The sequence below is a fragment of the Spodoptera frugiperda genome, chromosome 2 (genome assembly GCF_023101765.2).
Source record: "Spodoptera frugiperda isolate SF20-4 chromosome 2, AGI-APGP_CSIRO_Sfru_2.0, whole genome shotgun sequence".
Lineage (NCBI taxonomy): Eukaryota > Metazoa > Arthropoda > Insecta > Lepidoptera > Noctuidae > Spodoptera > Spodoptera frugiperda.
In genome coordinates, this window is record NC_064213.1 from 242,911 (window position 1) to 270,901 (window position 27,991).

At 39.5% G+C, this 27,991-nt stretch overlaps 2 protein-coding genes across 3 annotated transcripts; both read left to right on the forward strand.

Annotated features, from left to right (window-relative positions):
• The first annotated feature begins 165 nt into the window (after window positions 1-165).
• Window positions 166-11,422, forward strand: LOC118269245 (putative inorganic phosphate cotransporter). The gene is made up of 12 exons (XM_035584256.2): window positions 166-287; window positions 1,028-1,149; window positions 1,423-1,562; window positions 1,924-2,103; window positions 2,450-2,588; window positions 3,811-4,025; window positions 4,269-4,418; window positions 5,097-5,241; window positions 6,481-6,605; window positions 8,716-8,838; window positions 9,430-9,589; window positions 11,270-11,422. The coding sequence occupies exons 2-12, from the start codon at window positions 1,086-1,088 to the stop codon at window positions 11,347-11,349; spliced, it is 1,521 nt and encodes a 506-aa protein (XP_035440149.2). The 5' UTR covers window positions 166-287; window positions 1,028-1,085; the 3' UTR covers window positions 11,350-11,422.
• A 9,202-nt stretch (window positions 11,423-20,624) lies between these two features.
• LOC118269244 (putative inorganic phosphate cotransporter) lies at window positions 20,625-27,990 on the forward strand. Of its 2 annotated transcripts, none has more exons than XM_035584252.2 (11): window positions 20,625-20,831; window positions 22,363-22,595; window positions 22,926-23,105; window positions 23,179-23,317; window positions 23,901-24,124; window positions 24,332-24,481; window positions 25,082-25,214; window positions 25,328-25,446; window positions 26,424-26,546; window positions 27,139-27,268; window positions 27,860-27,990. In XM_035584252.2, exons 1-11 carry the CDS (start codon window positions 20,777-20,779, stop codon window positions 27,940-27,942), a joined length of 1,569 nt encoding a protein of 522 aa, XP_035440145.2. In that variant the 5' UTR covers window positions 20,625-20,776; the 3' UTR covers window positions 27,943-27,990. The 2 variants fall into 2 exon arrangements, with proteins under 2 accessions (XP_035440145.2, XP_035440146.2); XM_035584253.2 differs by having other exon boundaries at window positions 20,665-20,831; window positions 22,460-22,595.
• Window position 27,991: the final 1 nt, after the last annotated feature.

Below are 27,991 nucleotides of genomic sequence, written 5' to 3' on the forward strand. Positions count from 1 at the left end.
ATACTACATTAATAAAATTATGTTTTAGCGACGTCGCTGTAATAATTATATGCCTTTAACTTGAAACTAGTCGAGTTCCTCGTCAAATAGTTACGTAATAATTAACAACTCTCCTTCTTTTTCATAGGTATGAGTAATTTTTATTTTTCTATCCAGATTCGGCTAAATGGCAATCTTACACAAACGACTATCCTGAACCCCACAACCAGTTCTGTGAGATATCGATACTACAAATGAATATGAGCCTCTAGAATGGGTTGAAACTAGTCGAGCTCCTCATCAAACAGGTACGTGAGTAAGCCTAAAGCATAAAATTTATTTTGAAATGGAAACTGAACGGAATATAAAAATAACAGAAATATCACCATCGTTAAAGATCTAAATAAAATAAACATTAGATTCATCACATAATTTCATAAACTGGTGGAAAGATTTAGTATTTGCATAGAATTAGCTTTGTGCTTCTGTTCCCCACCACTTTGTTAGGTAAATTCACTGAAGGTTGAATTACGTGTAGGTGTAGTGCGAACTACGGCCGCGCACTTCACATCGCGCGCAGTCTGACACGCTTTTAAATCCCTCCAAACACTTTCTCATTTACAATTCATTCAACCTTTCCAATTCTAATACAACGAACTCAATTTACTCCTTGAAATGATGTGTCAAAATATTTTCTTCAAATTTTACTGACAACGTGACGTGTACATTCTCCTGAGCCTCGGCCGACGTCAGCCCGCCGTGTATTTGTCACGCATCACGTCTGCGGCTAAATCACAAGTTACACACACTCAACTAAATAGAACACACTTTGACATTCACAATTGAAACCTTCAGTCCATTGAAAATTGAGTCTTGACGAGACGTGATGAAGTACAATGTTTATTGACGCTAACAAACTTTTAGAGATAGTTTTGTTTACGTACGAAATCAGCGTTATTTACTAAAAGCTAATAGTTTATTGTTTCAGTAATAGTCTGCGAGATAACGGAGATAATAGATAGATGTAATTGTAAACATATTTTTTCAGTACCAGTCTATGTTATAGAGCGTTGTTGTAATTTGATTTTAATTTGTGGCCGTACAAAATGGACGTCGAGTTTTTTAGATACCAATTCGAAGATGGTTACTATGGAGTCATTACGAAAACTGGTAAGTGACCAACAGATACGTATACATATTATTTAAATTAACTAACTACAATCTTTGCTAAGATTGTACAATGAGGATCTTTCAGTAAATATTTTTAGTGGTGGCTTGTAAAAGGAATCTCTGTATTAAAAATGCTCACCTACTATTTTATTGCATCAATTGCTTGTGGGAAATCCCCACAAGTTACCCCAAGGTATAAGTTCACGTGAAAAACTCGATAACAAGGACCATTGTTGATAACGTGAATATAAGATTCTGATGATGTTTCCCCAGGCTTCAAGATCGGAGTCCGGCACATACAGATGATGTACATGCTGGCGAGCGCCATCAGCATGGGGTTCATTAGGGGGTCCATGGGGGTCGCTGTGCTGGCAATCATAGACCCCACGAGAAGAGATGATACTTACATAAAGGTAAATAATTTCTAGGCATCACACAATGAGAAAAATGTACAAGTAGTACCTAATTCATTGAAGAAAAAGATGATAAAGATTTAGTTTTTAGTATACATCAATTTTCTTTCCTTCAATATTATGGATTGATTGAGATGGATTAGACTCAATAAAACGAAAAACTTAAACTTAATAATCAAATCACCCACCAGACCAACGCCAGACATAATCACATATCATAAATTAAAATGTGTGTCAGATCTGAAAAACAAAAAATGAACAAACAAAACATATCTACAAAACACTTTTTATCACTTGTTTATGTACACAAACCAAACTACGCACTTTTACTTAATCCTTACATCATTTCTTTTGTTTCCAGATCCACAACTGGGACGGGAAAATTCAAGGTTCAGTTCTATCATCCTTCTTCTTTGGATACGCGTTGATGGTGCTGCCATCTGAACTGTTCCTGAGGAGATTTGGTGGGAAACTGCAGACCACTGTCATCCTTTTGATCAACGGTGCACTGTGTGTCGCGATGCCTACTATTATTAACAAGGTATATTACTAAAAGATGATGTAATCTAGTTTGTTTATTAGTTGATTGATCGAGTGACCATTGAGTTAGACGTCCGGGATTTGTATCAACGCTTACAATCAAATATCAAGGTTTCAAAAATTTCATGATGGGTATAACCTGGGTTTCAAAGCCACGAGTCCTATTTGGGCAGACGTATTCCATCGTGGGTATCATCATTCATCACTTACCATCAGGCGAAACATCAACCCATCAAATGTAAAAATAAGAATTTTGTAGAAAAAGACTTAAACACCTATCTTTATTATTTTTTTGTTATTTACGTACTTTTCATTTTTATTAATAACTTGTGGTTTCCACACTACAGGGTGGTTGGGTAGCCGCGTGCAACGCCATGCTGTTCATGGGGATGGCCCACGCCTGCTTCCACACAGTCAACCGCTCTCTGTTCGAGCAGTGGATGCCGCCCAATGAGAGGAAAATCTTCAGTTGTTTAATATATGGAGGTAATATAAATATATTTCGGAAACGTATGCCTGGTTAGCGTAATATACGATTGGATGGCTGGGTTTTGTCACAACGGTTCAATTCTTCTATAGGATCCACAATTTGTTCTTCTGGGTTTGGGTTTAAGTTTTTAATTTGTATATGTATGTTTAGAACATTATACGCGTAAAATAATCTAAACGTCTTACAATCTTCATTATAAAGCCAGTTTCAGTTCACCACAATCTTTAATTTAATAAAAACCTTAATATCAGAATACATTCCAAGACATGCCCCACATTCTAATTAATTCCATAATATTCCAAGTCCATGTATTACTTAGTATGCATGGCGCCGCCGTATAAAAAGACAATTCTCTTACAATACTCGCACCCCCCTCCCCTAAGCGGTACCTCCCATGCATACTAATTTAATTAACACATTATACAATTTTTACTTACCATTTTAAACCTCTGCTTTCTTTTAGTCAAAATACTTTCTTTAATGTCTCATCATCAGAAGGTTCCATAAAATTAATTAGCCGGGTCTATAATTGCATTTTCCTTTTTTTTAATTAGACGTAATTAACACAAAAACATCCTAATTTAAAAAATCATCATACTTTTAATTTTCTCATGACCCTCTTCATCCACAATTAACTACTTCTCTAATCAAGACTCTTCACTCTGAAGATGCTGTCGACACTGATTCTTATCTACAGTTGACAGTACTTAATGATGGCTACTAGAGAATTCACTCAAGTTTGTAACACTACTCAAGTTACTCAATTTTGTTTGTCACCCTTTTCGATTGTTTTATTTTTCTCTCGTTTATCATTTGTTTATTGTTCGTTTATTTAAAAAACGTCGCCCCACATTAGGATTATCTCCTGTGTCGTGGGTGCATTTACAAACATACAATTTCACATGTACATGACACCCAGACCCGAAACAACAATTTGTGGATCACACAAAAAGTTGCTCCGTGCGGTAATCGAACCTACTACACATTGCACGGCAGCCGGTTGCCCAGCCACCGCACCAATCGTGCAGTCTAAGTCTCTGTTTCGATTTTTGGATCATATAAAAAAAATTCGGAGTTTGCAAACGTGCTTAGGCAATATTCTCATTCCATATTACACGATCTTATTACTTAAAGTACTAAAATAAATATTCAAAACCTTATGAAAACAAAACGAGTATCACAATACTTAATTTTTATTTTCCTTCTCCAAATCCACAGGTGTCCAGATAGGAATAATCACAGCTTTCCCAGTATCTGGCCTGCTGTCATCAGCACCGCTCGGTTGGGAGCTGGTGTACTACTCCCTGGCGATGCTGGCTCTATCCATGGCCATCATATCTGGTACCCTGACGGCCAGCTCGCCTGGAGACCACCAGGCTGTTGGAGACGCTGAGAAGGAGTTCATCAAGAGTACTCTGATTAATTATAAGAAGGTTAGACATGATTGTAATGATTTTAAAAAGTCGACACCGTACTTACCACCGTAAAATTATTTCATTGTAGAAATTATGATATTGTTTGGCTATAACTGGACAAAAGAAGAAAGACAAATGATAAAAACAAAAGAAAACATTCGTGTCTTTCGTAAAAAAAATGTGAATTGTAAATAATATTTTTGTAGCTTTTATGTAAGGACTGATTTTACGCAATAACTAAAGCTTTGTTTTTATATGTAGAAAGAAGTAAACCGTCCATGGAGAGAGATTCTGAAATCAATGAGATTCTGGGCGGTGGCCGGCGCACACGCATCTAGTAACGCAATCTTTGTGTTCTTAATCGTGCATACACCTTCTTATTTGATGACATATGGATTATCTTTGGAAAACGTGAGTATAAGCATACAATAAACTGTAATTATTTATTATTGTCTTTAGTAACTAATTATTTTTAACTAGATTCTGCCAGTGGTTTTGCCCACGTTACCGTGGGATAAAAAGTATCCTAATACCCAAGTCAGTACCCAAGTCAGCAACTCATACCCTGTCTGTGTACCAAATTTCATCAATATCCGTTCAGTAGTTTCAGTATAATTTCACATGTAGATTATTAGTATGATTCTTATTATTAAAAATAAAATGGAGGATTATGTATAATTATAAACAATGTAAATATAGCTAAAAGCGTTTGTCTTAAAGAGCTGTTGTTGGCTTGAAGTACCCTTAGATATTGCAGCAGCAACAACAACGGACCATAAAACAAAGATGGGGTTAAGGCCAAAATAATGGGAAAAGTTACAGTTTTTATACGCGAAGTCGCTGACAAGAGCATAAAACTTCACAAAATTTAAATTTGTTTTTTTAAGGCATTTTAAGGAGTTTCTTGCTCGTTCTTCTTCATAGGAATCTACACTTTGGAACGAGCAAATGGAGTAACTAGAGGACTGACTGACAGACAGACTGAAATTGTTAACATTATTATACCCTATTTGCTTTGACGTTCAAAAGTGCCTTCCTAGTCTATTTGAAGTAAATATTTTTTGACTTTTAACATTGACTTTATTACAGAGTGCATGGTACTCGATGTTCCCGTTCATCGCGATGGCTGTCACGTACACAGTGATGAGTCCGTTCATCGACTGGGTCTACACGATCCGGTACATCCACTACATCTTCAGTGCCGGCTTCTACAGGAAACTTATCAATGGTTTAGGTACGTATTGAAACACTTTAAAGTTCATACTGTTAAATCTACCACTAGATGAATAAGTGTCCGGAGCTGCGGGCTACCTAGCGGGTTTACCGGGGCTCTGGTTCGAAAAGCAGGAGAAGGAACGGGGTGGTTTTTAGTCAGTAAGAGTCTGACTCTGACACTCCCTCTCGCCTCGCCCAAGGCAGGAGAAGTCATTGGATAATTTTCCCCCCTCAAAAAAAAGATGAATAAGTGAGACGGGTAAATGAATACTGAATACATAAAAGATACTGTTTCCAAAAATCGTCTGCCATTAAGGGACATTGAAATAATAATTAAGTACACTTCTTAGTAACTGGAATCCAAATTTCATTCGAGTGTAGTCCTTCTAAGAATCGCTATCCATTTCTAATTCTAAAAGCACTTCCAAAGGCGGCTTAAAGTAGGTTTTAAAACCGAGCATTCGGCACGGTAGCACTTAAACTAATCGCTCGATGGACGATAACTTTTTTGTCATAGTAAAAAACACCAATAATAATACCATTTGATTCTAATATAGAAACACATTACCATCGGATGGTAACTACAATTTTATTATTTGTTCATTAGACGAGCTCGATCATATGAATGAATATTTAGTCTCACTGTTACTGCCCTTATCGCTAATGAATGACATTTTACGTCGAATAAAGTATTCTCTTTGTGACAAAGGGAATCAATTCAGGAAACCGATGATATTACTTGCAGTATTAATTTAAACTGACTGACACTGCCTCGTTGGCCGAGTGGTCGCAAGTGCAACTGCTGGGCAAGGGGTCTTGGGTTCGATTCCTATGTCGGGTAAAGTATTACTGGACTTTTTTCAGGTTTTCGGAAAAATTTTCAGTAGTAAAACGGAGTCTGGATTTGTGCCTAGTATATGGCAATAGGCTCACTTCCTATTTAATGGGACTTATAACACAAACGGTGAAAAGTGGGTGTACATTGTACAGTGGCATTACGTGCAATAATGCACCTCTGCATACCCCTTCAAGGATAAAAGGTGCGACGATACGACGATATTAATTTACAATCCGCTATTATTTTATTGTAACTTTCGTGAGACATACTAAATTAATTATTATGTTATCGGCTTACTCACGTACTGTTTTGAGTATGAGCCTCTAGCATGGCTTGAAACTAGTCGAGTTCCTCGTCAAAACAGTACGTGAGTAAGCCGATAACATAATAATTAATAAAATCCGCTAATTAATTTGGCAGGTGCGTTTGGTATCGTGATGGGATTGACAGTGCTGCCGAACTTCCCGCGCGAGTGGTCCTGCGCGGCGCTGCTCGTGGTTACAGCAATATTGGCGTTGCTCGGCTTCCAGTTCTGTGGCTTTTTGGTGGGTTCATGGAAATACTAGAAATGTTTGTATATGTGTGTACTTTCAATTACATTTACGGTTTACTCGTGTACCCTATTTATAACACACCAGGGCTAATAGCAGCTTCAAGTCCGTTTTTAATGAGCCCCGGTGTGACTTTAAATTAATAGAAGACGAGTATCTTCAAACCACACATATAAATTTAACGTCCCATATCTAACTACTGTTTGAACTATAAAAATACTGTATGTAACCAGTAAGGTCTGAAAAAGTGGACTGCAGTGTCCAGGGGTAAGGTCGTAGTGGCGGTGTCTCTGGACATCGCCAACGCCTTCAACTCCCTACCCTGGAGCTGCATACTGGAGGCACTCCGGTATCACCGGGTGCCTACCTACCTCCGTCGTATAATCGAGGCTTACCTGACAGACAGGTATGTCATATACCCCGGTCACCAGGGCGAATGGAAACGGCGAGAGATGTCGCGCGGTGTTCCACAGGGTTCGGTTTTGGGACCGCTCCTGTGGGATATCGGTTACGACTGGGTGTTGCGCACCGACCTCCCGAACGGCGTCGGCGTAATTTGTTACGCCGACGATACGCTAGTGTTAGCGCACGGGAGGTCGCACCAGGCGGCGGCCAACTTAATGGCGAGAGCGGTTGCGACTGTTGTTGATAGGTCCGAATACACGCCGCAACAGCTAGGCCATTACACGTCATGTGGGTCAAATCGGCCGGGAGGGGTTTCCATCGGCGTATATGACTACTATGCGACTATCTAGGACTCGTCCTTTATAGTCGACTGGAACTTCGTGGAACACTTTCGACGTTTGGCTCCTAAGTTGGAACGGACGGGGGCTGCGCTTAAGCGGCTCCTGCCAAACCTCGGGGGGCCAAATGCCTCCTGCCGGAGGTTGTACGCGGGGATCGTGCGGTCCATGGCCCTCTACGGCGCCCCTGTTGGGCGCCGAACCTGATGCGGCGACCAGCTCGGGCGCTGCTCACGTCTCAGAGGGTCATGGCCATCCGGGTGATCCGAGGATATCGCACGATCTCCGGAGAGGCGGCGAACCTCCTTGCCGGATTACCGCCGTGGGATTTGGAGGCGAAGGTGCTCGCGCGCGTCTTCAGTTTGCGCGCCGACGCGTGTCGCCGGGGCGAAACTCCACTGCCGCGCCAGATCAGTGCGTGGCGGGACGAGCTCCGGCGCGATCTCATGGCGGAATGGCAGCAACGACTGTCGCAACCGAGGGCTGGGCTCGCTGTCATTGCAGCGGTAAGTCCCCTCTTTGAGGAGTGGCTAGAGAGGCGCCACGGCGTCCTCACCTACCGCCTGACGCAGGTGCTTACCGGACATGGGAGTTTCGGTAGGTTCCTGTTCCTTATTGGGCGGGAGGAAACGCCCGGGTGTCATCACTGTGAGGACCGCCCGGAGGACACGGTAGAACATACGGTGGCGGTGTGCCCTGCGTGGGCTGAGCACCGCCAAGTCCTCAGGGATGTGGTCGGCGACGGCGACCTCTCGCGCCCGGCACTGGTTCAGGCCATGGTGCGGAGCGAGAGTTCTGGGATGCCGTCTCCTCCTTCTGCGAAGCAGTCATGCTAGCTAAGGAGGAGGCGGGGCGCGTGAGAGAACAATTACCTCCTCACGCCCCAGCCGTCGCGAGAGACACTCCGGGCGTAGGGGATCGCGAGACGATCTCCGGCCACCGGGTCTGCGGACGGCGAGGAGGGGTAGCTCGCCGCCCGACCAGATCCAGACCCGTGCGTGCGGCGCGTCGCGTTCCGCGCGCGCCTCAAAGAGCCATCAGACCACCACAGATGGGGCCCAAGGGCTGATGCCTGATCCGGAGCTGCGGACTACCTAGCGGGTTTACCGGGGCTCCGGCTCGAAAAGCAGGAGAAGGAACGGGGTGGGTTTTAGTCAGTAAGAGTCTGACACTCCCTCTCGCCTTGCCCAAAGCGGGAGAAGATATTGGATGATTTTCCCCCCTCTGAAAAAAAAAAAAAAAAAGGTCTGAAAAAGTAATTTTAATAGTCTGTGGATTCATTCTATTTAACATTTTTATTTTAACCAAATGTTAATGCTTTATTATTGTGTTCCTCAACGCTTTCATTGTTCCACCACCAGAGTACTTACAAGGACATGTCGGAGAACTACTGCGGCACGCTGATGACCATCTCCTGCACTGTCAGCAGCGCGGTGGGGGCGGCCGTGCCCTTCGTGGCTGGACTCATACTTGGGGATGATATGGTAAGAGACAGAGAGTGAAACTAATTATTTTGAGTGTTAAGTAACTTGCTGTTAGGTTTATTTTCCCTTGTCGTTTCATTTAATGTGCCATTTGGTTAATGTTGAGTTTAAGGTTTTAACTTCAAAAACTAATTGGGAGAAGACTTGACAAATGTTAACTGATATTCCTTATCAAATGAATAAATAAACCTAGTGGAAAAAATAATTCATAATAACTATCGTGAGACATACTAAATTAACTAAAAATCATGGTTTATTCACATAAATTAATGAAGAAAAGCTCTACTAGTTTCGAGTCTCAGAGGGACTCCTCATCATGAGCAGCGTGCGCAGATTGCATCACAATCACAGTACTGAATAATTAAAATTTCATATAGTCGTATTCCCCTGTATCTTTTCTTAATCGTAATTATTATCCACGTGATTACTCTTGATGTTCTATAGACTATTTTTCTTAACATCTTAGCAAATAATAATAATATCCTAGTTACCTATAATTTTTATAAGACATGAATTAATAAATCCATATATTTCTATATATAGCTACAATAAATAAAGATCAGTACTAAACACAGCAATAACCGTTGACAGTCGCGCGTGGAAGGCTGGCGAGTGATAATGCTGAGCCTGGCGAGCCTGCACATGCTGAGCGCCGTTGTTTACACGACGTGCGCGAGCCACGAGCGACAGCCCTGGGACCACATCAATCACCACGATAAGCACCGGCTGGGACACTACAATGGAGTTATTGGTACGTACTTACTTACTATGTGAGGTATACCTACATAGGTAAATGTACGTAGCTAGGTAGCTACCTGTGTAGGTGCATGTGTTATGTCGATGGTGTACTTGGATAATTAAGGTTAATTAAACAATCTCTTTTTTAAAAGGGGACCTTTGGGGTGAGGGGTCAGTTTTCTTTACCTCCTAAGTCTGAAAAATACTATGCTCTAAACCGCATCAAAATCAGTTCAGTCAAACGCGAGATATTTGCGAACAAACATACGTTTGTATGTATGTAAGTTTGGTTTACGCGAAACGGCAAATCAAAGCGCCGAACGCGCTTTCGTTTCGATTACTTTAAATGTAAATGAAACTCATACTAACGGTACACGGATATTAGATGTATTGGAGAATAAAAACACTCACTTATAAAGTCCATAATAACATTACTTACAAGATGGATTAGATATTGAATAAAGTTGGTACACCAATTGTAATGGTAATGGCAAGTTTAATATTTGTGGATATTACTCACACCTACACAACAATTTATTTCAGCTATTAAATCAGCGTGACGTGTGATTTCGATAAATCACCATTTTATTTTATAATAATAAAAGCGTGCTAATAAAATTGATCTTATACTAGATACTAAATCAAATCGTAATTCGAAAAGATTTATCAAACCCATAAATTACTATAGTAAGTTTATTTATAAAGAAAAATTGCTGAAAAATAAAATTCATTTCGTAATTGAAAACTAATACAGTATGAGTTATTATGATAGTGAATATTATTCATTTATACCAATTTTTTATAACAATATAAAGTAAATAACAATTGAGATGTTCATAAATAAATCAAATCCAAATATTTTACAGAATATAATACTGCAAGTAGTTTATCTCGTTGATGAAGAGCCTTAACAAACAATTACATAATGTATATAAAGTAAATTGTTTCACTTCATAAGATTGCGCGTTGTAAATCGGCCATTTACATTACAATCTATTTGAATGTATTAAAAAACAAAGGTCACCTTTATATTTACGTAGTTACATAAATGACGCCACCTTATGTGTCACTACACCTGAAAAACAAATTTTTACACTTTATTATTTTCAATGGCGAAAAATAAAGTGTGTTCATGGAATAACTTAATTTTTCTTTAAGTAAGGTAGCGCCTAAAATTTTCTTTATTACCTTATTTTTCCTTTAATAAAGTCCCTAAAACTACTATGCTGAAAACCGTAACAAAATCCGTTCAACCAATCGCGCGATAATCACGCACAAACATACACATACGTCAATAGTTCAAACTGAGAAGCTTCTTTAGCGTCAACCTTATAATATAGCGTATATATAATATAGCGTCAGCCTTAGTAGATTGTAGAAGGCAGGTTATAATCAGTTACATCTAAAATAATAATCTTCATCTGAACCCAATTAAAACTCAATATAATCCTATTTGTTTATTAGTTTTTCTTTTTTTATTAACGTTGCCCCACACTAGGATTTTCTCCTGTGTCGTGGGTGCGTTTACAAACATACAAGTTCACATACACATGACACCCAAACTCGAAACAACTATTTTTGGATCACACAAAGAGTTGCTTGTTGCACGGCAGCCAGTTGCCCAGCCATCGCGCCAACCGTACAGTCGAAAGTTGGTTCCTGAGAAATAAATCCTCCTTTGCCTTTGTTCCAGACCACCACCAAGTTCCGATGGAGGAGTACGGCCACGTGAACCTTGGACTGCAGAGACACGAGCTCGACACCGCCTTGTGACAGTTTACTGACGTCAAGTGGACTGTTGTGATACTCACTCATTTTATACCTGACTATTATACTATGAACATATTTACGGATTTTCATTTATTTATCGATGCCACTACCTTAGTTCCTTTGGTCCATAACGATAGCTTCATCGTAAGCCGCCTCATCGCTTGCCACTAGGCGAGATTGTGGCCAAACTTCGATCCACCAATTCCAGATTCCGTGCTACTACTGAGTCTTTTTTCCTATGTCAGTGGGTGCATTTACAAATATTCTTTTTGCTCATGACACCCAGACCTGAAAAAACTATTTGTAGATCACACAAAGAATTGCTCCGGGAATTGAACCCGCAACACGTTGCACGGGCAGCCAGTTGCTTAACCACCGCGCCAACCGTGCAGTCTACTATGCTACATAACTTATACTATGCTATAAAAAACTGCAATATCCTGTTAGTAATAAACGAATTATTGTTATCATAAGCTGAAATATTAAAGAAAACTCATTATTCATCTTTGAATAGTTTTCTCATCAATTATGCAACCTTATCACTACTTCATATCATTGAGAATACTGCAACTCTTAAAAGAAACTGCATATTATCTGGCCTAAAAAATAAAATTGGAGTATGTGTGTGTGTTATTACAACAAAATAACCTACGAAATACATACAGCATACACCCAAATCACATTTTTATAATTTTTTGTAATGTCGTCTTTTTTTTATGGGACAAGCCCGCCACAACCTCCCATACCGCTGCAACTCCTGTAAGCCAGGATCTACAGTAGATACAAACATGAAAACACCGGAACACTGAAGTCCGGCGCGTCCCAGGGAAATGAATGACTGTCTTGGATCCCGCAACGAAACAAATCAGAAGATGTTATTAGAGGAGAAGAAAAGAAAACGATAGTTTCCACTTCCCTCGGTGAATTTAATGCAGGAGACAGGATGACTTAAGCCTTAAGGCACAAAAGAGACTGCACAACTGGGAGAAGCCCAGTCGCCAAGTACCACGGAAATTTGGCTTGAAACTAAGTGGGTCCTATGTGTGAGCTGTTATTCTTGCTTCCAATAATAAGTATGGCAAAAACGCCTAAAAGCACGGAAATTTGCTCGAGACTCCACAAGGTCCGTGTAATAAACTACACCTGATGAAACAATTAAATTATCCAACATAGTGTCACGCTCAGATTGCCAGAGACCACACTCCCAGAGTATGTGATGGGCGGATTGCTCATGTTGCAACTCCGCTGTCGAACATTGGCACCATGGTGAATCAACGAGTTTAAATGAGAACAATTTGCTTTTAAAGTTGCCATGGCCAGTAAGAAATTGGGCAACACAGTGATCCACCTCCAACCATGTCCTCTCCAGACGCTCATGCACGGATGGAAAGAATTGATAGAGGTGGCGGCCCTTGGTAGAAGATTCCCATCTACACTGCCACTCAGTCAGAAGTTCATCCCAGACGTCCGTTAAAGGCTTGAGCAATCTATCAATTTTGCTTCGATCACGTTGTGCTAGAAAGTTTGCGGAAAAGTTAGGTCTCGCATTATAGTACATGGCAGCACGTCGCTGCACCTCAAGATCGACTGGAAGTAGTCCCGCGAGCACAGGTAGGGCCTCTGTGCTAACCGTCCTATAAGCCTTACACAGAAAGATCAAGGCTAGACGCTGACCTTGGAGAAGCTTTCGCCGTACCGCGCCTATTGTGGCCCTATCAGCCCACACTGGTGCCCCGTAGCACACGCATCCCAGGTAGGTTGCTCCGTAGATGGTTCTGAGCGTAAGAAAAGAGAGACCCCAGGTAGCCTTCGAAATTCGCGTGAGCGCATAGAAATTGTTTTTGGCTTTCTCACTAATAGTCTTAATATGTTCAATAAAAGAAAAGTTTTTTTCTAGGACTAGACCGAGATAGCAAACCGACTCCTTACGTTTGACGGGAACGTTATTGAATTTAATAGACGGCCATGATTTCAAATTTCCTTTAAGCAATAATTGATAGGTTTTATGGGGTGCAAAAGTTAATCGATTACGTTCGCCCCATCGCGAGATCCTACTGAGGCAGTCCTTAGCTAAATTCTCTAGTCCGGCTCGAGTATTTGATTGTATTAACAAAAGGCCATCATCCGCATATCCAGTCAACGTACAACCAGAAGGAAGGGGGGTCGCGAGCAAGTCATCAAACCCTAAATTCCACAGATACGGGCCAATAACCGAGCCCTGAGGACATCCCATTGACAACGACTTCGACCTAGAAAAATTACCAAGTTTCAGTTTTACAGAACCATGAAGAAAATAAGTGTATAATAGTTTGTATATGTTACTAAAGCAACCACGACCCTTCAGTTTAAGGAGTAGCATTGGCCACCACGCGTTATCAAAGGCACCGGAAATGTCTAGAAAAATGCCTACTACATATTTGTGCTCAGACGAAGTCACTATGGTTCGGACAGAGAGAGCTGCGTCTACAGTAGATTTACCCACAGTAAAACCAAATTGATTATTGTGAAATTTCGGTCCACCGGGCAGCAAACGAGGAACGATAAGCCGCTCAAGAAGTTTTCCTAATGATGGTAAAAGCGTAATAGGCCGGTATGACTTAGGGTCATCGGGTGGTTTATTTCCATTCTTAGGTATTATGCGAATGAATCCACGTCGCCATATACGAGGAAAGACGCCCTCCGCTATACAACGATTAAAGACAGACAGGATCGCGTCAGCCGCAGATTTGCACGCTTCTATTATCATTTTATTTGAAACTTTATCCTCACCAGACGATTTATTCATAGGCAACGTTTTAATAACAGTTACGAGCTCATTGATGGAAGGTAGATCAGACACCGGTGAATTGGGTGGTATAGCCGCCCACGACCTAATCTGTTGATGATAATCGCTATCTGTCTCGGATACATCGTCAGGGATGAGTTCATCGAGTAGAACTTCCGTTGTCTCCTCAATACCAGTGGTGTGAACATTGTTGACTTTTATGTTCTGTACGAACGCCAGATCGACGGATCTATTGGCTTTGAACTCATGGTACAGAGGCGACCACGGACCCTCGCTTTCAAGCCTCTGCACTACTCTCCGCAACAGGTTACCCTTAGCTTTCTCCACTGAAGCCCTATAACGTGACCTGGCAACTCTAAACGCAATCAATGCTTCATCAAATGCAAAACCAGTAACTTTACGTTTTTTTAGTCTATTTAATTGTTTGCGCGCTTTACGAAAACATTTACGTTGTTCGACTAGATAATTATTCCACCAGTCACATCTGCGCGTACTGGTCAAGGATCCCCGACCAAACGCAATGTCGGCACAGTAAGTAAAAGTATCCGACATGATTTCAGCACCTTCTTCTGCCGAAAGGTCTTTGCGAGTGAAGTCTGTGGCCTGAGATGCAAATAATAAGCTAAAGAAGTTCCAGTCCGCGCCCTTAGTTTTATATCTAAAGCCACTACTGCAAAGCGTTGGACCCCGGGGTAATCCCGAGACAAATTCGTACACGATCAGGCGATGGTCACTACATGACGCATCCGGTAGGACACGCCACCTATCCAAGCTAACGTCCGAACTAGAAAGTGTGACGTCAATACAAGATTCGCCCATTTGGCTGCAAAAAGTAGGTGGTGCATCAGGGGTGTTATGTATGGAGAGATTCATTTCGGCAATGAATTCTTCAACGGCACAACGCCGCTCCATGTCAGTAGCCCTAACTTTGCCATACCATAAGGATGAAGACGCATTAACGTCGGCGCCAATTATAATTTTGGAGCCCGCAAGCGACTGCAAGACGTGACGGAGGTGATGAATGTGAGGAGTAACTGAGTCAGAATATTGAAAGTAACAGCTCACAGCGTAAAGTTTAAAGTTTTCTGAGGCAATCTCCGCCACGGCACAGTGTGACGTCATTAAATTAGTTATAGATGTTACTGTGAAATTAGATGATCTCGTGACGTAAATTCCAGCTCGTGACCTACTGTTCAGCTGCACTACCCTGTGCCTTAATTTATATAGATTTCCCCACTAATATTTTGACGATACAGTGAGGTCAAAAACGCGGCGTCCTCCATAGAACCCGGGATGTCCTTGACAAGGATACGCGGCCTACGACCTTTTGGCTTTTCCAAACGCAAACCGGCGGTACGAATCGCTGCTACGGACTCAAGCTTCTTTATCTGCCGCTCGTCAGCAACACGCAATACGACACCCGACTTCGCGGTTTTTTTAACTCCTACAATTTGAAAACCGTCGTCGCAAGGTTTAATCGCCTTCATAAGCGCCTGTTTAGTCGCCGATGACGACGCAAAATCAGCTGAGCGCTCGGTTGTGGGGTAGGCGACAACACACGGAAGCGGCGCGCGGGATTCCATCGCGGGCGCGATCTTGCTGGGCAAACGCAGTTTTAACGATTCGGCATACGAGAGCTTATTTTGCACCGGCTTACTGTCCGCTATCACTGATGATGACGTTTTAAATTTATCCAACTCGCGTTCCGTGTTCGACAGCTTCGTCTCGACGCAGGACGATTTCACCGCCAAAATCGCGACAATACCCGTGACGCGCTGGGTTAACTCAACGATCGTTGTTTTGCTGCCTGTGGCTAAACGCGAATCGAGCACGACTTCATTAATTTTCGACAATAGTTGTGTTGCCTCAGTCATAAGGTCTGTGTAGCCCTTATTACTCTCACTCGCCGGGGATGACAAATTCGGTGAAACGCAGGTTTGTACACGCTTGGACGACCTATCCTCGGGAGTCGCGTACGTTGGAGATTCGATCTCGCTGAATAACCGCTTTGAGCTACACGGCGGCGATCGCGGAGTTAATCGGCTTTTTCGAAATCCGTCACGATCGGGCGGGTCATTATGCGACGACATCGTTTATTATTAAGTATATAATTCTCGGCAACAATTGGAAATAAAACTTCGTACGAATATAAAGAAATAAACTATAAAATTACACACAAGTTTATATCTTGCCACCCGCAATAAAAGAAATAAATGGACTTACCGAAAATGTGCTGCATAAAACGTAATTACGTGGATTAATTCGCCTAACTACTTACTTATACCACACTCAGACACAGGGCACACAACATAAACAACACAAACCGGAATAGGCCACGGAGATAGCAAAAAAAAATAAAAGAAATAATTAACAGCGATAAGAGCACCACTGCACCGTGCGCGCGCGCGGAGGGAAGTATGTATGTTGTAATGTCGTCTGTCTATCTAGCCGATTTTGATAGGACTTTATTGGCAGTTAGCTGATGTACTAAGGAGTAAATAAGCCTACTTTATTTAAAAAGCCGATATTCTCTCAGAAGTCATTTAGTTATTCCGAAGGCGCGGGCAGTGGCTAGTTTTAAAAATAAATATGGCTGAAATTTTTGCTGCAGGTGAAGTCGGTCCTTTAATATCATGTCTAGCGGCTGACCGGCGAGATATTTACGAGGCTAGCTATGAAGCTAATATTAATTACCGCCTGCCTCAACTAGACTTGCTTCGTGAATGCCTTTAGGTTTTTGAAGTTTTCTTTAAAAATTAGGTTTTAAGAAAATTTTATGTCAATAATGTTGTCTCCTTGCAGTGGATTTTATTTTAAGTTAAAATACTTGTGAAAATAACATTTTATATCTTAGTTCTCTGTCTATTATTAGAACTTATGACGGGATATTTACCATGTTTATTCATTTTGGTGAGTTTCCATAAGTTCTAATAATAGTGATAGTGACCATGTCAGTTCAAAAACTTATATTAGTTCTCTGTCACTTAGATAATGAAAAAATATTAGACACACTTATAATTAAACAATACTTAGATAAAACGTATTTAAGTCTAGGAATGAGAGGTCGCTACGTCATTATGGCATTATACATTATGGCCTATAAAATGTAGTAAATCGTGACGTCACACGATATTTCAAATCAATGTATTGTCGAAAGTATTTAATTTTGTAAGAAAAGACAAAATACGTGTCTAATATTTTAAAACACAATCCACTAGACGAACATTAAAAAAATAGGGTATTATCCTATAAAAATAAAACGAACTCAAGAACGAGAATTTCGCAGATCAAAAGTGAAGTGACTCTTTAATTCGAGTATCTACTTGACAGTTATATTATATAGCTATATATTATATATACTTGATAGCTAACTATCAACCACTTCACTAACAAGACAAAGAATTAATTTTAACCTATTTAAATACGTCTGTAATAAATTAAAAAGCTTTGTTTAAACTCTGACCAAAACGGAAGATCCCAGCGTCGTGTAACATTCCATAACCCGCGTAATAGTTAAATAATCGCTGCGGAACGTATATGAGTTCACTCGACTGTGGAAGGGTTAATAAGGGTGCCATACTAACACTGCCCTGCGGTTTCACCCTCATGGCCCATTTACAAGTATCCTAGCGTGAAAATGTTAAAAGAATTTTGTGAAATCCAACCGTTAGTTGAAGAGATAAGAGAGGTCAAACAAACTAAAATAAACTTCAGTGAAAATAGGGATTATGACGGGGTATGAAAATTAAAAATGTATTTAGTTAGTCAGTTAGGTAATGAAAAAATATTAGACACATATTTTGTCATACAAGATTAAAAATACTTAGATAAAACGAATCAAAGTTTAGGAATGGGAACAAATACGTAATTTCTACGTATAAAATGTACTTAGAAGTGACGTCAAGCGATATTTCATATCAATTTATCTACGAATGTATTTGTTTCCGTAAGAAAATGAAAGCTACGTATCTAATTATTTTAAAATAAGCTACAAGATAGACATTAGAATAAACTTTGTGATAGAATTTGAAGAGATAGTGACGCGTTGTATAGCGAAGTCTTAGGACCCAATTTAGTGTTATATTACGTACTTCTAGGTTCGGAGCTCGCTTCCAAAATTAGAAAACCAATTATAGACTAGAAGATCCAATATGAAACCAATAACATCGTTCATTAACTTGATTTCAATTACTGGAACAAAGACATCAAATAAAATATTGAAGGAACTCGTAAAAACCAATTACTTTACAAGTTATTAGAATCTTAAAATATAACTCTCGGTATATTCCTAAATGTCGAATAATAAATACAACAAAATATGTCTTGATACAAGTCCCGTTCGATAGAGTAAGCCTGTTTTAATCCTCAAAACTGTTGTGTAGTCCAAACCGAAATGAATTTTATTACAAAGCAATAAGATTAGTAATCGCTGTCCCCAATAAGGTCAATATCTGTGAGCTCCGTGTACTCCGTCCTCCGGGATTGAGTGTAATCCCCAATAAAGTTGAGGTCCTCATCATTGTATTGGTAGCTGGTAAATGATAGGATTACTATTTATTTATTAAAGGATCAAGACGCTTTTGATATAATAAACATTGTATTGAAACTAGTATAGGTACTGGTTACATTTAATTATATAGATTTTTTATGGTAAACGAGCTGACGGATCACCTGATTGGTATGCAATCGCCGCTGCCCATGGACACCCGAAACACCAAAGGCTTAACAAGGGCGTTGCCAGCCTTTTAAGAGTTAGGAACTTACGGATTGTTGGGTAATCAGGGATTTGAAAATTGGGAAGAGGGCTAATTGGGCCTCCGATAACCTCACACATACAAGGAAACACAACGTAAGCGTTGTTACACGTCGGTTTTCTGTGAGCCGCCTATTCGTGCCGAAGCATGGTTCTCCTACATTCATAAATGGTTGTACGAATCGTATTGTAAGACAGTTTGTAGGTACTCTGTATCGATTATTAGACGCTTAAATTAAGTTTTTTGTCGAATGACTCTTACTACGTTCTTTAACTAAAGTAAGATTTTACGAGAACAACATTGCAAGTAAGTAGCATTGAGTCAGCTTCTCAATTCTCCCCAAAGCCAGCAGTTTGATCAACAATCAGTGGGCACAATATGATTGTACCGGCCCTGGCTAATCAGATGGCATTAACTTCCGTGTATCGATCGCCGATGTAATTACTGCGGGGTCCCGGGTTCAATCTCCGCCGGATGGATGGAGAGGTCACTGCACACAGTTGATTGCTATTAATTTATTGAATTATTTTATAAATATACGTGCTGTTTGCCTGTGCGGGTGAATGCCTTGGTGGATTGGGTTCAGGTTGTATTTTGTTTTGATATATTTGAGGTATTTTTTTTAATACGCAATACAGTGACCGGCTGACATGGTAACATATTGCGGGATGATTTCATATGAATTAAACCTTAATGTAGACTGATAATGATTGTTTCTATTCTAAACTCAGTTTGACGTAAATGTTTGTCAACATGTCCTAGATAAATGAAACACCAGACCAGTGTAGTATTTCCCATAATATAATAGGTGCTCCCGTACGTACGGCGCGTTGCGTTCATCGCGCGCCCCTAAGAGCCATCAGGTGATCATGATCCGGAGCTGCGGACTAACTAGCGAGTTTACCAGGCGTTGAAAAGCAGGAGTAGGAACTGGGTTGTTTTTAGTCAGTAAGAGTCTGACACTTTCCTTCTCGCCTCGCCCAATGCGGGAGAAGTTACTGGACGTTTTTTTTTTTAAATACGTCTTCACGCTCAAATTGCAGTACAATACCAGTATAGTAAGTACATACATAGATCGTAACAAATGTGCCGCATAATGTGCCTGCGCATTACGCTGTAAGACTTCCTGACAGCGCCAACATTTCCATCAAGCGACATGTTTTGGACGACAGATAAGCAAAGTACTGCAAACATTGATTTCTTCTATTTGTACTGATATTAGGAACGTGCTACTGTGTGGAGACTAGCCGCAGTTCCTGGGTTGGCTTGGTTTATTTTGCAAATGTTATTTTGTATTTATAAAAATGACTTTTATCTTCTTCTTATCTTTTTACTACCTGATTTACCGTTTGTTATTAATTTTAAATATAATTATTGAAAAAGCAATATTTTTGTTATTCATTATCCTAGTCCACTGCTGGATTTAAAACCCCAATAAAATAGTGTCGTTCATTATTATTGACACAAAATTAAATTTTAAGTCCTTAGGTATTACTCAGGATATGGATATTCAAAATTGAGTAAATGAAACAGGAGCTAAATTACTAAAATCATACACATAGAATATTTTTCACAAAATAAATATTATAATAGTGACAATGACATTATTATAATTGTGTATCTCGGACATTTAATTAGTACTTATGTACATAATTATATCTATTCATACTGAACCAAATTGTTACCAAATCAAGAACATCCTATATTTCACCCGGGCAACAATGAGATAAAGAGACCAAATTAAAGTTGACACCACAACACTTCAGGACAGCAGCCCAAATAACTATAATTATTCGTGAGATCAAATAAAGTAATTCTTGTTTAAATGTAACTATCTCTGGCAGGCGGTTCGGTGTGTAGCTACAGTTTTAAGGTAACATTGAAAGAAACTATGGCAGGCAGGAACGTTGTGTACGAGACTGTGGCTAAAGATGAGAAGCATGAAGGTACGTAGGAATATAAATATAATAAACTAATCTAATAATATTTGCACACTGATTGAAGTCACTTACAATCATGTCAAGTCTTAACATATACATATTGTCCCGGAGCTGCGAACTGCATAGAGAGTTACCTAGGCTCCGGCTCGAAAAGCAGGAGTAGGGATGGAGTCTGACACTCCCCCTCGCCTCACCCAAGGCGGAAGAAGCCATTGGATGATTTTCCCCCGTTAAAAACCATAAATAAGTTAAACTTAACACATATTAATAAGTTCTACCATTTTCATCTGTTGATTGATAGATCTTCAAGTCCACCAAGTTAAACGTCTATGAATATTATTTACGTTTAGGAAATCCAAATTCTTTCTAGCTTCTAACATTTTTCCTTACCTTTTGGTCTCATCGTTAGCGTGGTAGCTGTGCAACGTCATGGAGACGATTATGTAGAAAAACTCTTTTTATTTGCAAACACCAACAACATACATAGGAGAAATTCCTAGTGTGTCACGTTTTTTAAATAATAAATATTTACCAACTAGGTTGAGGTCTAGTCTGTATTCTTCTAGAACAGGGGTGGTGAACCATTGGCACGCGTATTAATGGCAAGCAGCAAAATATTTTGAGCATGTCATTATTCCTAAAGATTCTGAGATATACAATTAAAGATTCAGATTTACACATGATTCCAGTTTAGCATGAATTTTGCTTAACAAACCAATAAAAAACAAAATGATTTTGATGGCACCTCAAAAAACATTTCTTTAAAAAAAATAGCCGTGGTTACGTAAAAGTTCGCCATCTTTGTTCTAGAACTACGTGAACGGAATAAAATGGTCCGGATTACTACAAAATTATATTAATTTTTTGAAGTCGGTTTTTTTTTGTTAAAATTGTTTTTTATTTCTTGATTTTTAGTGATTCTAATCTCCTCTAGTGGTAATCTTTCCTACGATCCTCGGACATTGATATGGGGATATTTTAATCTCGTAATCTCCCAATGATCTGAATGGATCGGATCCTCCAGAGTATAATATATCAAGACCTTTAAACCTCTGGGACTATAAAATATTCTCAATGTGACCTTGAAAAACTCAAAACTAAATTAATTTTACGCCTTTACATAGGAATAGTGTCTTTTCATAGCAAAAAGCGTTTTAGAACTAACATTTCATCTATGTCATTTACTTTATTGTTATGACATTTATTTTAATTTTAAGATAAAAATTAAGAATTCTGTCTAAGTTCTGACCTGTGGTAATATTTTTAGAACAACCGATGTATTGATCTCTGATCACAATATAACTCGATACCTTATCAATGGCCAATGGTCGTCATAATAATATTATACTACAATCCATATTCTTTGTATTTAGTTCAGTCATTTAGAGGTCTGTCAAGTGACACTAACAGTGCAATCTTTAATGTGTTTGTGAAAGTGTTTGTGAATATACCCACGATATACTAGATGAAAGTAGACAAATGTATAAAAATATAAAGAACCAACCCTAAACCATGCCTTATTACTTCAAAATTCTAGAGCTTCAGAAACCACCGGAGCGTCCGAAAGGGTTAGGGATACGGCACCTACAGACGGTAATACTGTTCATATGCCTAACCATTGCGTACACAATCAGGTCACAACTCAGCGTCCTCATGGTAGCTATGGTCAGGGTACAGGATCCGCTGTGCACGCTCCCTGATGGAACTCGGAATATTTCCGAAGGTTGTGTCGATCCCAACGCAAACATCAGCAGGTGGAACATTTATCGCGTAAGTACTGTTTGTTCTATGATATTGCTGATATTTCTGTTAAATATATCACGCGATGATTTTATCTGAAATGATTAATATTTGATTTAGACACGTGGTTTCACTCCGCATTTAAGACAAAACATTTAACATAATTATGATTTATGAAAAGGATTGCTGGTTAACAAATCTGTGAAAAATGTCGAGCTAGGAATAAAAATTGTAAAGTTATAATAGTTTTACAACTTGTTTAAACGAGAGCTTAACGATAAGATAAGTCTAAGTTTTAATAAACTATCCGACTTGTTCTTCACAGTTTACAACTTACTTAGTTATTCTTTATAATTCCAGACGTATGATTGGCACAAGTCGACCCAGGAGATGATAACGTTTTCCTTCTTCGTGGGGTACACGAGTATGATGATCCCCATGGGACTATTTGCCCAAAAATTTGGAGGAAAACTGCCCATTATGATAGCTTTGGCTGTAAACGGGGTCATTTCTATTTGCACACCTTGGATAGCTTTACTGGTGAGTGCAGAAACATACACAATATTCTCAAAACCTTCCAAAAATTAAATAACCTGTACGATGATCTTTCCAGGGAGGTTGGATTGCCATGTCAATAAGTAGACTAGCTCTGGGTATGACACAGGCAGCCATGTATCCTAGTATTCATACTTTGCTGGCTAAATGGGCTCCGCTTCGAGAAAGAGGAAGACTTAGTACTTATATTTATACAGGTAGGTATACTATTTCTATGGATGAGCATGAGCTGATAGATGATTGAAATGATGACAAGACAAAATGAAATGAATTATAATTCAATCTAATCCATGCTAAGATCTTGGAAATAATCTGATAAAATATTAACGGTAAAACAACTGCAGTGTTTCCCTGTAAGCTCAACATCACGAGATAACAAAGTCAAAGTTAGGCGATTATAAAACATGAAGTTCATCTGTAGCAGTTTGTTCGTGAGAGATGGTAACAATAGAGTGTATTGGGAGCGCTAAACTTTTGCCATTCCACATTATAATTATTGTATACTTTGCTGATATGAACGAGCCTAAAGTTATTGAGCGAACATTATTGTTGTTACATAAAATTCTTGCTACTCCATTTAACATAATATTGTTCTAAGTAATTATTTTGATGTTTTGATATATAATCATATTTTCATCATCATCATCTTTAGTCGCTTTACCTTCACTGATGAACATTAGATACCATCATTGATATGGCTAGTAACCTTGAAATCGAAAACTTTCTTTCAATCGATTCTAAAAAGCAAATACTAAAGCTTATTCCTTCTTTTGTGCTTAGGTTCTCAAGCTGGCACAATCATTGCCTTCCAACTATCAGGCCTCTTTGCTGGTAGTCCAATATTCGGGTGGCCGGTGTCTTTCTGGTTGTTCGGAAGTCTGAGCCTCATGAGCTGTGCTCTCCTCGGCTGGCTGGTAGTCGCCACTCCTCACCAGCACCCAACCATCACATCTGAGGAGCTTGCCTATATCATGGAAGATGGAGCGGTCGATATCGTGCCGAAGGTAACGTTACTGTTTACAAACATTGAGATTGTTTGTCTTGAAACAACTATAAATTGTTAAAGTTTTATAAAACTGAAAAACAACATAAATAAAACCTGATACTAATTTCTCGGTAGTCGCAGTTGAAACAAAAATCATATATTTTATTTATTTAACTTTAAACGTTATTTTTGTTCCAATAATAGCAACATCACATTTTGTTCTCAGAAACGCAAGACTCCATGGAAGCACATCCTCACATCAAAGCCGGTGTGGGGCCTGATAGTGTCCCACGCTGGCAGCGCAGCCAGCTACTTGCTCATCCTCACCGAGATCCCGATCTACATGAACCACATCTTACACGTCGATCTCAAAAGGGTAATTATTAACTTTTTTTTTTTTTAATAAAACGTTGCCCCACACTAGGATTTCCTCCTGTGTCGTGGGTGCGTTTATAAACATACAAGTTCACATACACTCCACACCCAGACCCGAAACAACAATTTGTGGATCACACAAAGAGTTGCTCCGTGCGGGAATCGAACCCGCTACCCGTTGCGCGGCAGCCAGCCCAGCCACCGCACCAACCGTGCAGTCAAAGTGGGGTCTGCTATTACAATTGTGTCAGAATGGTCGATCACTGATGAAGCTTGTAATATTAATTGTAATAGCAGACTAAGGCCCCTGATTGATTCCACGACATCTGCATCACCAACTAGAAAGGAAAAGTCAATATAAATTGAATATCAGTTACAAATGTTTAACTAACTTGCTGTTAAAGGGAATAAAACCAATTAATTTACGAAGTTTTACTGTTTAGAACTCTCCAAAACAATTGTTCACAATTGTGTCAACCACATCATAGTTAGATCTGACAGACTGTGATTTGTTCCCCAATTAAAGGCACCACAATTCTAATTTTAGAATATTGCTGTGCCTATATTTATGACACGTAAATATTTTTATTATACTTTTCAGAATGGTTTGTACTCATCACTGCCCTACATTGCCTTGTACCTGGTAGCATTACTGTTCGGGTATGCAGCCGACTTCGCGGCCAACAGGAAAATTATGTCTGTCGTCAACATCAGGAGGACAGCTAACACCATCGGTACTTAATTTGCCATTCTTTTTCCTCTATAAAAATTTCAAAATAGATTTTAATAATGTAATAATTATGTCTGTGCCTACTCAGATTTTATTTAACGTTGTTTTTTCTTTTAGCTATGGCTGGTTCGGGAGTATTTTTGTTCGCGTTCAGCTTTGTAAACGATACGACATGGGCTGTGCTGGTACTCATCATAGCACACGGCCTACACGCTGGGATCCATGTTGGTTTCCACGTAAGTGTAACTTATTTATTATAGTCAATGATTCCACTGTTTTCTCAGGGAATCGAACCCGAGACCCCTTGACCGGCACTCGCACTTGCGACCACTAGACGAACGAGGCAGTCAAATATTAATACAATCAACAAACTGTGATGAAAAGTATGCGTCTATATGGAATGAACTTGTTGGTATTGCTATGATGCACCACGTACATTATGAGAAGCTCTGTCATTACTTCAGTAACAGTCGAAAATCAAATCCAAGTACACGTACGATAGCAATTGAAAGTTCAACCTAAATAATCAACCTTTGACAAACCAAAAACATAAGGACCGCTGTTACCATACGTCACAGTTTCGGAAATATTTATCGGTGTAGTCGTGACACATAACAACGTTACGCTGTTGCCAACTGATCCGGGGCCGAACTTTATTAAGTTTGCCTCCATCCCGGACTCGGAGCTTAGAAGCAAGCCTGCTCTAACTAAACCAATTGTTTCATGTTTCCGTTTTTAATGTCTTTACTCGTATTTATTCCTGCATATAGTCTGTAAACAATCCTTCATTATTAGTGATCTGATTCTTTCATGTGAAATTGGATAAAATAGGAAGAAAAATTAGGTTAATTATTATGTTATCGGCTTACTCACGTATCTGTTTGACGAAGAACTCGACTAGTTTCAAGCCATACTAGATGCTCATATTCATGAGCAGCATTCCGCGACACACGACGGGGTGATGAAATAATAAAAAAATACTACGGTACTAATTATATTAAAACTATAGTGAAATTAGGCTGTATTTGCTTACAATTTGTGTTTTCGAAAATAGGGTCACATAGTATGACTTTTTTATTAGAAGTTTACAAAACTCCATTAAAAAGACACTTGATTCAATATTTTAAAGCAACCATGCAGAATATCCTTCAATTCTAACATCCTTGGTGGTAGACATTAAACGTATGTACCAATACTGCTCCGTTTGTTTCAGATAAACCAAATAGACTTGGCTCCGAACTTCGCCGGGCCGGTTATGGCGGTGGGCAACATGATCGCCAACCTGACCAGCCTGCTCGTGCCGGTGATCGTGTCCAACATCGTGAAGGACGACGTGGTAAGGTCCAACTGTGCCAACTTCAGGTTTCATTACTTGTATTCAAATCAGACATTAAGAATTTTGGAATTTGTTTAAAGAAAGCAATGAATACTTATGTTATACCTATATACTTAATTTCTTTTAACTTGATCAATGTATTAAATCCTGCTGTATGGTAAATCGTTGACATGGAGTATACCAAAGAATTTCTTAAATTTTAAAAATAGTCCGATATATGAAATAACGGCAAAACCATATTTCACAGTTTGTTTTTAAGTTCCATGTGCCATTTTGCCATTTTGCCATGTTGCCATTTACTCGGTACAACTCCACACTCCGTGCGACTACTGAGAAATTTTCTAAAAACCAATAAAAGCCTAGCATTGCTTTGCCTAACCCGGGAATCGAATACCAGACCACTTGCCCGGCCGTCACACTTGCAGTCACACGCAAGCAAGCTTATATAACCTCTACTGTGTTAAACATTAAAGCCCTTTTAGCATAACATGAAAGTTTATAATACTAATAGTTACTAATACCAGTTTAAACTGGATTCAAGTGCTCTAGGCGTAGCAAACTTTCTTATTCTAATTTTACCTTATTCTTCCAGACGAACCACCGCAAGTGGCAGTACGTGTTCATGATCTTCGTGGCCATCATGATCATCTCCAACGCTATATTCGTCTGGTTTGCCAAGGGCACGGTACAACCATGGAACTTTTATGGGGAAGACGAAAATGGTAAACTTCATTATTATTTTTTTATATTTGTTGCGACGACGTTTCGCCGCTATCTCGCCTGGTTATAAGTGATGATGTGGCCTATGATGGAGCACGTAGAAATTAGAAGTAGATACAATTTATATTTATAATTATGGAGCCTACATAAGTACACATTTTTCTTTTCTTGTACCATTAAAAAACCAAATTAAGCACGATACTCAAACATCATCGCTATTATAATATCACTTCTACTACACTCACCTTTTACCTGTTATCTTATCTATGAGCTTCTTAATTATGGCAAGGCGTAGCTCCCAATTTTTTTTATGTGTCACACATAACACTTTTTTTGAGGGTAGAAAATCATCCAATGTCTTGTCCCACCTTGGGTGAGGCCAGAAGGGTGTCAGACTCTTACTTTCTAAAAGCCACGCCGTTCCTACTCCTGCTTTTCGAGCCCCGATAAACCCGCTAGGCAGTCCGCAGCTCCAGATTTCACACACAACACTATAATTACAAATGTGTAACTTGCATGGGCCGATCATAAACTAGGAGTACAAGTAAATAAGCAAATAAAATTTTAAATAATTTATAAACAAACTATTGCAGAAAATGGAAAGGAGCTCAACAGTTTAGAAGATAAAACTACAACAAACGGGAAGGACAACCAGAGAGCAGTGACAAGAGATTGACAGTGATACTAGAAGTAATAGTCGTGTAAATACATTGTTTTAAACTTAT

Coding starts and splice junctions, on each gene's coding strand:
- LOC118269244 (XM_035584252.2), top strand. CDS start 20,777: ATGGCAGGCAGGAACGTTGTGTACGAGACTGTGGCTAAAGATGAGAAG. Junction 20,832..22,362: donor TAAAGATGAGAAGCATGAAG/GTACGTAGGAAT, acceptor TCAAAATTCTAG/AGCTTCAGAAACCACCGGAG. Junction 22,596..22,925: donor GCAGGTGGAACATTTATCGC/GTAAGTACTGTT, acceptor TTATAATTCCAG/ACGTATGATTGGCACAAGTC.
- LOC118269245 (XM_035584256.2), top strand. CDS start 1,086: ATGGACGTCGAGTTTTTTAGATACCAATTCGAAGATGGTTACTATGGA. Junction 4,419..5,096: donor ATGGATTATCTTTGGAAAAC/GTGAGTATAAGC, acceptor ACTTTATTACAG/AGTGCATGGTACTCGATGTT. Junction 8,839..9,429: donor TCATACTTGGGGATGATATG/GTAAGAGACAGA, acceptor AACCGTTGACAG/TCGCGCGTGGAAGGCTGGCG.